We start from the raw sequence: 10,790 nt of genomic DNA, 5'->3' as shown, positions 1-10,790 counted from the left end.
TGATGTGAGAGCGCCTCTGGTGGACAGAGGACATTACAGCAGTCTGCTGCTTTACATGGAGTCTCGTTCATTACAATGACTCGGTTCGTTCGGACAAGTAGCTTCAGAGAGGCATTTGCGTTTCTTTTTGGTGTCGGGATGAACGATTCGTTCAATTCTTATGTGTATTCTTGTGTTTTAATACATTCGATTACATTGCACGGGGTATGGTAAATGTTATATGTTGTTACACGTTGTTCGCGGTTCCAACACGTCACCCGGTTCGAGCGAATCATGCGATGAACCGATTCAGGAGAGCGTGTGAATCGAGCATCAGTATCGCTCCTCTTTGTCCTCGCGGTTACTGACTGCATATGAGCCCGCTGAATGTACGATATTTACCCCCCCGTTTATATTCTAAATTCGTTAAAGAGAGGATCTGAAGGATGGTGTTAGTTCACGTTGGATATTTGGTTCTTCCCGTCTTCGGCTCAGTGAGAAACAGAGGTATTTATAACACGTTATTTCACATCTGAGGGCCTTTGCTTGTTTCACGCGTGTTTATTAAAACCCATGACTGTTTTATTTACCGCCACCAGTCCAAAATGAGAAATTAATCGTTGGAAATGCGACCACTTGATGTTTAATTAGCGTGTCTGAGGTTTGATTCTGATCTGTGGTGATCTGTTAGCCGACTGAACGGCGCTTTCTGCTTCCCATTTAACGTTAACCATACAATACATTAAACGTCAATTTATTGTCGTTGTTTTGAAAAGATTGGTATTTTCTATACGATAACGATTCATGATATCGTATATTTGAGCGTAATCCGATTTGAGGTTTTATTTGTCAGGTTAGCATTTACCTCAGTATGCTTACGATGCTAATTCGGGCCTGAGATTAACGGACAGCAACCGACACACAACCACCAGCGCTAACGTCATATCAGCAAATAACGTGTAAAAAGCGTGTTTTTAATCTGCCGTACGTCAGCTGGAGTGATGTAAAATAACGGTGACGTACACCGTCATGATTCACATTTACACCGATGTGTTGTTTTTATTATTATTATTATTATTATTATTGACACGAGTGTGGCTGGCCGTTGGTTTTTCTCCATCACTGATCTCATGAAGCTTTTTTTTATTTCTGTTTCTGATCTTCCGCCTTTGATTTCATGTGCTTTATTTCTGTTCTTTTCTCCTGTTTCATAGTCTATGGAGGCTGAATCTACATACTGCATTATCAGATCATTGTGTTTTAATGATCATCTGTGTTCTGATCCCTCATTTCCTCTTTCCATCAGAAGACGACACAACATCTCAGATCTGCTCAGCTCACCTGAGACCAAACACATTCAAACACAGAGAGCCTAACACATTCAGACTGTCTAATCTATGTGCTGTAGTGTTGTTATAACCCACATCAGTAGCTGTAGTAAAGTGACTCATGTATGTGCCATCCAGCTTTGGTAGTCAACAACACGTATGTAAATTCCTGTGAAATGGATGCATTTTGTGCTTGAATAATAATCACCGTCCGTCTCCCTGTGTATTGAAAACCTTTAGGTGTCACCCACCTGCATAACTGTGCTTCTTCATTCATTACCTCTGCCCTTTACACGATCATCCATTATTTGAGAGAAAAAACAAGAAAACAACAGACAAACGGCAACTTTTTCAATTGGCTTTATTGTTCGGCGGAAGCTGCTGATCACGAATGAAAGCGAGGATTTTGCAACCAAAATGCCATCCATTTGGCAGGGATGTTTTATAATGATCTCCTGCACTGCCATTATATGAAATACTCTACTAGAGCTCAAATGTCTATTGTTTGGTTGTGCTTTCTCTACCTTTTGTTCTGGTAATAGACTTCAGTGCATGATTCATATTATTATGCTCTTATTTTGTAACGATTCTACATTGAATAGAGTCCAATGTAATCTTTCTGTAGTAAACATGTACCCTGCTGTACTGTAATGTGTGCTGTAGCCGATGCATCTGCTCATTGGATGTGGCTTTTGTTCTGTTAACCCTGTACTGAGCATGGTGGGCCTTGCTATCTATTGATCAATGTTGTTTTTATTTGTTGCATGGACTTATTATGACACCGATCCACGTATACTAATATTTTTCAATAAAGATGATAGTATTTTTCCTAACCTCCAGTGTGCTTCTTGCTGATTATCATTTATTGTCTCTCCCCCCTCCTCTGCTGTGACAAAGATGGTTTGATTTCCACGCTTCTCCATCACGAGACCTCCGTTAGTTGATCTGTGGTCATTTACGCCCGTCACTGAGGCACTTGAAAGTGCGCTGCCGAGACTTTGATAAAACGTTTGAATGGCGTTCTGTGGGACACGTGCAGCTGCACTTTCAAGTCACCTCAGAGTAAATGATCCGGATTCAATGTATGCGTGGCCTTTTTCTGTGGCGTGTCAAGGTGTGTCTACTCATTTCATCTTCTAACCGACACAGATATGTTTAGCAGCGGCCTTGTGTGAGGATTATCAATGATTTGCTCTTCACTTCATTCATTTATTCAACTCGCTGTTTTTCTACGGTACTAATGCCAGAATCAGAGCGGCGATATTTTCATTGAACGAATGATGAAAAGCTGAAATGATTTCTTCAACAAACGGACAGACTGCTCTGTCCTCCCTCTCATCTGTCACACGTGAATCTTTCACCTCACAGACATACTGTCAACATTCCACCTCTGTACTGACAGAGTTTTGTTCTAGAAAATCTACTAATCCGAAACAATTTACAGTGGATTGAATCTAGACATTTTTCAAATGTTTGTCCTACTGACAAAGAAACACATTTCAGTAACACAAAAATGCTGGATTCATGTTCTCATATCAGGTGTAGTTTTCTGTCCTGCGCTCTTTATCGCTAGCAAAACTCTTTTGGATTTCTTCAGCTGATGGTAGCTGTGAGTGCAAAACGGCTTTCAACAAACTGAAGGTTTCATTTTCATCCCACAGACATGATGATTGTGACCTATCAGAGTAAAACACGTGTGACATGCGTGCTGCTTCTGGAAGGAATAAGGGGCCGTGTCCACCGACGTGTTTTTCAATTGTTTTCAACGGAAACGCCGCGCTTTTAAAAAAGCCATCAGTTGACTTTTTTTGCGTGCTCAGCGCTGGTGCTATGCGTTTTTCCCACGATCAGCGCCGGGCGTTCGACCGTGCGCCCAGAGTTGAAAAATGCTCAACTTTGGGCAGAACGCTGCGCCTGCAGCAGGCGTTTTCAGCCGCATAAATGCACCTCGGTGGACACAGCCCCTAACAGAGGTCTGAGTTCAGATTAGATGGATGTTCTGGAAAAATGTCATTGGATTTGCAGTTTCTTTAAAAAAAAATGCATGACAAACACACTTGATGATGCGTGAGTTGTGTCCAGAGCATTATTTCATGACACGCGTGTGGTTTTGAGTTGATGAATCAGCAGCACGACAGCTGTGAATCTCTTCAGTTTTCATCTGCTGTCAGTAAAACAAACTGAAAGTGATGTTGAGGTGAGGAGACACGGACTGTCTTCACACAACACAACACAACAATACACTTCACACACACACACACACACACACACACACACATGATGTCATCTCATCATAATACACATTTAATCACAAACATGACATTTTAAGGAATCTCAACTAGATTTTGAGCGATGTTTGCTAAATGAAGCAGTCGGTCAGAGCCGTTCATGTCCACATTTACGGTACGAACAGGATGTAAAACCTGAACTGATTTGTGTGGAGAAGAACATGCCTCATCTGTTTCATAATAACACACGTGAGGTACGAGTAATGTTACACATTGACTGTAAACACACACACACACATGTCCCGTGGCACTGACCTTACAGAAGATGTTCTCTTATAACCTCTGCTGTCATGTGGTTGTTGTTGTTGCAGGATCTCATTTTAACAGGCATCAGCACAGTCATGCTACCTCCTGCCGTCATTTCCACGTCGGCCCGCAGACACAGATCCCCGTGGAATTCCCCATGCCTCATCCAGGACAATCTCAGACGGGGATCAGCCATCACCTCGGGCCCGCTCACCAGCCGCCCGCCGCCGCGTTACATCCGCCCCTCGGCCACATACCAGCACCACCTTTCCAGGACATCCCGAGCCCTCCCTTCCTACCTCAGGCTTTACACCAGCAATACCTCATCCAACAGCAGATCCTGGAGGCCCAACACAGGAGGATCCTTCCACAGCCCAGGTTCATCATCATGATCTTCTGCAGAACACGGTCAAAACAACCACAACATACACTCGAACGTGCAGAATCATGTGTGTCTAAACATTAAAACACACCCACAATAATCACTTCATGATTCCTTTCGTTTTCACTTTTACTGTAGTTTCAGGATTTTGATTAGGCTTTTGCTTTTTCATATTAATTGTAGTTAATGTTTGCACTTTTGATGCGTATTTTTGTCATTTAAATATTTCGTTTATATATATATATATATTTAATACATATATTCATTTATTTTTTTCTGTTTTTGTTATGTATTTATTTTTTGTAAATAATTTTAGTACCTCAATTTATTTAAATTTATTGCTCAGGCAACATTTCTAGATTTAGTTTTCTCCAAATAATAATTATTTAGGCTAATCATTATTTTATCTTTAATTCATAGTTTTATTAATAATGTTTAGTAGTATTTCAACTATGGAATATCTTTATAGTTTTAGTCAACTATAATAGCCTTTGTATACTGATACTTATTACTTAAATACTTGTAGATTTTTAGATGAAAGTACACTTTGAAGTATACTGGTAAGCTATAAGTTTAGTAGTTTTTATACAGCAAGTGTACTTGTAAGTTTCCTTTAAGTGAACTTACACCGTGTCTACACTGGATGCGGCATTTTAAACTTTGTCCACACTGGATGCGGCGCGGCCTGATGCGACATGACAAACCCTTTAAGAACAAGGGATTTTTCCTGTCGCACCACTCGCATACGGTGTTAGAGTTTACCATTAAAGGGATAGTTCTAGGGCTATTTATTTTTCAGTTGAATTTGCAGTTTAAAAGCCAAGTTTTTTTTCGTTGTTATTTTAAAAGTGAATGAGTAACTGTGTTAAATAACCGTGATTATGATTTTTGTCAGCCCTAGAAAATTCTGTCATCGTTTACTCACCATCAGTTTCAAACCTGTATAAATGTCTTTGTTCTGCTAAACACAAAGGAAGGTTTTTGGAGGAATGCCAGTAACCAAACAGATCTCATAAGCCATTTACAGTCGTAGTTTTTATTTTCTCTGCTATGGCAGTAAATGGGGAATGAGAACTGTTTGCTTACTGACATTCTTACAAATATCTTCCTGTGTGTTTAGAAGAACAAATAAATGTATACAGGTTTGGAACAATCTGAGGGTGAGTAAATGATGACAGCATTTTCATTTTTGGGTGAAGTATCCGTTTAATACATTATTTGAAGTATACTACTTCTTTAAAAGTATACATTTTATATTTGAAAAATACAGGGCGCTGTCTTGAGTACAGACATGTGTTTGACATCTCTCCATGAATGAATTCTGCTCTCACAAGCTTTTTTTATTATTTATAATCTGATGTTTGTTCTATTTGTGTGGCAGACACGCTCAAGACAGAGCCCTGCACCACCCGCAGACGCTGCGACCGCCGTACGATTACCCCCCGTCCCTTCACGTTCCTCCACCCGCAGGCCTTCCACAGCAGCCTCAGCGTTATCTGGCTGAAGGAACAGACTGGTGTGTCTCTTCTCCTCGATAAGAACATTCACTGTGTCTGTCTGATGATGATGATGATGTGTGTTTGTGTTCAGGGATCTGAGTGTGGATCCGGCTCTCCCGCAGTATCACATTCCCCCTCTCTCACAACATTACCAGCATTACCTGACGTCTCCACGACTCCATCACTTCCCCAGAAACACAACCACAGCACAAGTGGTCAGTTTGTCTTCGTGAATCAGAAGGTTTTGAGTGTCCGTCTGTCATTGTGAGTGTGTTAACCTGATGTCGTGCGCAGGTCGTCCATGAGATCAGAAACTACCCGTATCCTCAGTTACACCTGCTGGCTCTGCAGGGACTCAGTCCGTCTCGACACGCGTCTGCCGTACGGGAGAGTTATGAGGTACGTCAGCTGACACGCGTGATCTGTAGTACTTGAGTCCGGACTCGCGACGTTTTTCTGTAGTCGCGGACTTGTGCACTCGGCCTCGGTCATTGGACTCGCCAAATGTTCTAGTCCGATGATATTTTCTCCTTCCAAACAAAACCATTGATGAAGCATTTACTGTATGTTTGCTTTAGTTGGACTCTTGACTTTCATTAAGTTAATTCTCTTTCCTCTTGGAGTAGGTTACTTTTAGTGATGGGTGTCAAGCTGTAAAAATAGATGATAAATGATACTAAATGACTGATTTGAGTGTTCTGGTTCACAACGCTAAGATACTGTGCCATATTAAACTGTTACTGTGATACTGCGCCTCAACAACTGTATTTTAGCACAGTTATAACAGACAATGAAAACCTAAGGTTAAAACACAAGAATCAAGAACCCAACTAAAGAAAATACTGATCACAATTTCAACATTAATTGCGGGGGCAAAAGTGATGTTATCGCTGACAAGTCAACAAGCTGAGAGTGGGCACATGTTCCATGAGCAGCCCAGAATGTGATCGTCACACTACAATAAAAAGACTGAAAATCTGAAGTGGCACTTCGGCTTCATGTGACTTTGGTGAAATTGCTTTACCTAAAGTAAATAAAATGACTAATCTGATTCGCTTTATGATCATTACAAATAAAGTAAGTGGTCTTGAAGAGGATTCTTTTTTCTGTCTGTCTGGACCGCCTCATTTGGACTCGGTCTCGGACTCGAGAAAGGTGGACTTGACTCGTGTGTGTTTTTAATGGAGATTGTGTTTGGATTGCAGGAGCTTCTGCAGTTGGAGGACAGACTGGGGAACGTGAACAGAGGAGCCCTGCAGAGCACCATCGAGAGATTCACGTTTCCTCACAAATATAAGAAGGTAAAATCACGTCTCCCCCGACAGAGAAGAAGCGTTTCGTGTGATTCTGGAGTGCTCAAGCTGAATGTGTTTGTCATGTTGTGGCGTGTAGAGAAGACCTCTGGAGCTGAAGATCGGGATGGACGAGGAAGAACTGGACACGGATGAAAAATGCACGATTTGCCTCTCAATGCTTGAAGACGGAGAAGATGTGAGGTACAGTAAACACGCACACACACGACACGTGAACATTCTTCAGCGCCGGCTGCTCATCCTGACGTGTTCTTCTCGTGTTCTCAGGAGGTTACCCTGCATGCATCTCTTCCATCAGGCGTGTGTTGACCAGTGGCTGGCCACCAATAAGAAGTGTCCCATCTGCAGGGTAGACATTGAGACGCAGCTGTCCCCCGACAGCTGATGTCTCGCGTAGCACTAACATCTCAAGTCCTGTCGTCTTTCTCCGTGGGTACTTTGCCAAATGTGTCGTCTCTATCACCTCTCACCTCTGACCTTTGCCTTCTGAGCCAACCCACGATGTAGAACAGGGAGGAACGCAGAAGCACGCGGAGAAGATTTCATCGAGTCACACGAGACGCTCTCCTCAGAACCACCCACCATTTTCAGTGGGTCACGAACGAAGCATTGCAGCATAAACCAATATAGTAGGCGAGAGTCATGACTTACACGCGTGTGTGTTGTATTCATCACAGGTGATGATGCTTGAGTCATTGGTGTGGTGTACCAGTAAGAGCAGGCTTGCCATAGACATGAACTGTGACCCGTCTGTATTTTGTGCTCGCTTACAAACGTGGAGGATTGTGGGAATTAATGCATGAGGAGGACGTCTCCCGCGAGAGATTCTACTAATCCTGAAGACACTCACTGTGTTCTTAACGCGAGTGAAACATGTTACCGCGATGCCTGTAGTAGCACAAGCACACGTTTATAACCGTCTCCGTGAGTCTCGTGACGTGTGTGGTTTCGCTCGCTCGTCATACCGTGCATGAAGTCCGTTCGCGCGCGCGCTGCCATTTCTAGAGGACACAAGGGAGTAAAGCCATTCGTTTTCTAGAAACCAAACATTGATTTTTTTCTACGCCGTTCGCGGTCGTTCTCTTTGTCGCTTACGGTGGCCGAGCTGTGTGTACACAACACAAGTAGCTTCAATGCTGGAAGAAAATATTTATTGTCGTCTTAACGTCGCGCGATTCTTTCACGTTTCTTGCTTTTGCACCCGGTTTCCTTGTGTACAGTGCACTCCATCCAAATAAAACGAGGGAACGGATCCGTTGTGACAGCACGTGGTGTGATTTCGTTGACGTTTCCGTTACGCTTCACCCTGACTGACCACTTTTAATGTACGTGACGTAACTGTTGTTAACCGTAGCATTTCAGCAGACGTTGTTGTTTCGACGATATGACGACGTCGTTTTTGGATTTCGCATTGTGCGTCTAATAATAATAATAATGATTATAATAATGGTAAATTGTGGTGGTGGTGATGATGATGATGCGCGTTTCTGCTTTTTTCGTTGCGTAGTTTACACACGAGATCGTGCGTCCAAATGCCTTAAGTATTTAACAATCATAATTTATGACTAACTTTACCTGCTCTGGGTGCGCGTTTTAAGTTCTCAACTAGTATCGCAATGTAATCGATTTATTTATTTACGTAAGAAAAGCGTGTGTGTGTGTGTATAAATACCTCATCGTGCTGTAATACTTTAATGGGAGTGCTTTGCATGCGGTCGTACAAGTGTCAAAACAAGCGAAATAAAACCCAAGGGCGTGCTGAAATGTGTTCGTATGTGGTGCTGTAGTTTTTGGTTACATTCCATTCATGCAATTTCATCGAGTCGTTCAGCTGTGAGCTCGTTCATACGGACTGGAATAGTTTTGCATGTTTCTCCGCACACATGCGTCACTGTTGTCGTCATTTCAACAGCTGGTGAATCTGTGTGTGTTTTCTAATAGTGATGACGAGTGAGTTTAGCTGTGATTAAAGCTGCTTGTCTTGTACTCTTTGGGCTTTAATTTATAGTTTAGCGTTCGAATTCGGTGTCGGCCAGCTCTCTGTGCACTGCGCTCGAGTTTGATGACGATTCTTTGATTTTCCCGTTAGAGAAGCCCGTTGGGTTTCTTTTTCTTCTTTTTGTGTTGGTTCTTTATAAGAGGGGCTTTAAAACGTCTGAATGCATTCGTACAGCTAGTATTGTGGTACAATATAGTATATTTCAAGAGTTTGGTTCCAAAACGAGATAAGTCCGTTTAAAAAAAAAGTCAAAAATCATGTTTTTTTATTGTGCATTCCAATTAATTTCAATCAAATTGTAGTTGCTTTGTTTTGATTTAAAGGGTAACTCCGGCCAAAAATGAAAATTCTGCCATTAATTACGCTCCCTCAAGTAGCCTATTTTTCCCCAAAACGCAAATTAAGGTAGTTTTGGAAGCTTTCTGACTCCTCTATAGATGGCAACGCAACCAATCTTCAAAGCGCTGAAAGTGCCTAAAGACATGGTAAAATAGTCCACGCGACTCCGGTTGTTCAGTATTAATTAATTAATATACTGCGACGAGGATATTTTTTGTGCGCAAACAAACAAAACTAACGTTCCGGTGTCGGCATCGCTCGACGCATGCGCGTTCTGACGTAGAGCCTGCGTGGTCAGAACGCGCATGCGTTGAGTGATGCTGACATTGGATGCACTGTCATGTGGCTCGTGTGCACCTTAATTTGCGCTTTTGGGAAAAATGGAGGTCATACAGATGTTAAACTACTTGAGGGTGAGTAATTAATTGCAGAATTTTCATGTTTGGGCGGAGTTACCCTTTAAGCCATAATAACTCAAAAAATACAGCTAACACACACAATAAAACACAACAAAAACACGGTAACGTAATAAAAACATGATTTTTGAAAAAGTTTAAAAACGGAGCTATCTCATTTTGGAACCAAACTCTTTCTTTCTTATGATGTCACATTTTCACACGTAATTTAGCTTTGAAACCCCCAAAGTTTTGTTCTGCCAATAGAGTGTTGTGGAAAACTGAATACATCACTGAAATGTGACGTCCTAGTTCTAGTGTGCAACCTAATACGACACACGAGAGTCGTACCAGAACAGTGTGTGTGTGGGGGGAATAATGGCTTTATATTTTTTTCTGATTTGTGTCTCTAGCCTGTGTAGCCTTGAAGTGGTTTTGATTTGATCGATTGATTTCTCCAGCAGATTTGACATAAGCAATAGTATTATTATGTGTCTAACGCTAACAGACTGAACCCTAGATGATCCTAAAGCACAAGTTCTGTAATGCATGTCTTTCTCAGGTTTTAATATGCGTATGAGAATGAGTACATATGTTATATATCTGATGTTCTTCTGCTGCTGACAAGAAAACAAAACAAAGCATAACAAAAAACACGTGAAATAACCTGCCAGTGAAGAGGACGATGATCCTGCTGTGTGCCGTTACTGCGCAATGTTTTCTGACATGAATATTTTATAGCTCAAGTAGAAAAATATGTATTGACAATATTTAAGCAATAGCTTGGTGATTATAATGTATGATAGATAAGTGTATATTGCGTAAAAAAAGAAAATCTTAGATTCACTTTTGGTGGATTTTGTACTGTATTTATTACTAATGACGATGCAAAAAGTTGCATAGCTTAACCCAAATTTTTCTTTTTTAATTTCTTGTCTTGTTTATGACCCTTTTTGTATGTGTTTTTTTTCCAAATAAAATGTTGAAAATGCTTTAAAACAAAAAGAGCCTGATGTCGTCTG

The 10,790-nt window shown here is 41.4% G+C and overlaps 1 protein-coding gene across 3 annotated transcripts; it reads left to right on the top strand.

Moving 5' to 3' along the window:
- The first annotated feature begins 282 nt into the window (after window positions 1-282).
- Window positions 283-10,737, top strand: ark2cb (arkadia (RNF111) C-terminal like ring finger ubiquitin ligase 2Cb). Of its 3 annotated transcripts, none has more exons than XM_057356623.1 (9): window positions 352-486; window positions 1,286-3,789; window positions 3,907-4,219; window positions 5,605-5,739; window positions 5,814-5,937; window positions 6,017-6,121; window positions 6,928-7,023; window positions 7,115-7,218; window positions 7,303-10,737. In XM_057356623.1, the coding sequence occupies exons 3-9, from the start codon at window positions 3,999-4,001 to the stop codon at window positions 7,418-7,420; spliced, it is 903 nt and encodes a 300-aa protein (XP_057212606.1). In that variant the 5' UTR covers window positions 352-486; window positions 1,286-3,789; window positions 3,907-3,998; the 3' UTR covers window positions 7,421-10,737. The 3 variants fall into 3 exon arrangements, with proteins under 3 accessions (XP_057212604.1, XP_057212606.1, XP_057212605.1); XM_057356622.1 differs by having other exon boundaries at window positions 1,194-3,789; XM_057356621.1 differs by lacking the exon at window positions 1,286-3,789 and having other exon boundaries at window positions 283-486.
- Window positions 10,738-10,790: the final 53 nt, after the last annotated feature.

The sequence above is a fragment of the Triplophysa rosa genome, linkage group LG17 (assembly GCF_024868665.1).
Source record: "Triplophysa rosa linkage group LG17, Trosa_1v2, whole genome shotgun sequence".
Taxonomy (NCBI): Eukaryota; Metazoa; Chordata; class Actinopteri; order Cypriniformes; family Nemacheilidae; genus Triplophysa; species Triplophysa rosa.
Note: the sequence above shows the minus strand (reverse complement) of the source record. Positions and strands in the feature narration are given on the sequence as shown.

Coding starts and splice junctions, on each gene's coding strand:
- ark2cb (XM_057356621.1), top strand. CDS start 426: ATGGTGTTAGTTCACGTTGGATATTTGGTTCTTCCCGTCTTCGGCTCA. Junction 487..3,906: donor CGGCTCAGTGAGAAACAGAG/GTATTTATAACA, acceptor TTGTTGTTGCAG/GATCTCATTTTAACAGGCAT. Junction 7,219..7,302: donor GAAGACGGAGAAGATGTGAG/GTACAGTAAACA, acceptor TCGTGTTCTCAG/GAGGTTACCCTGCATGCATC.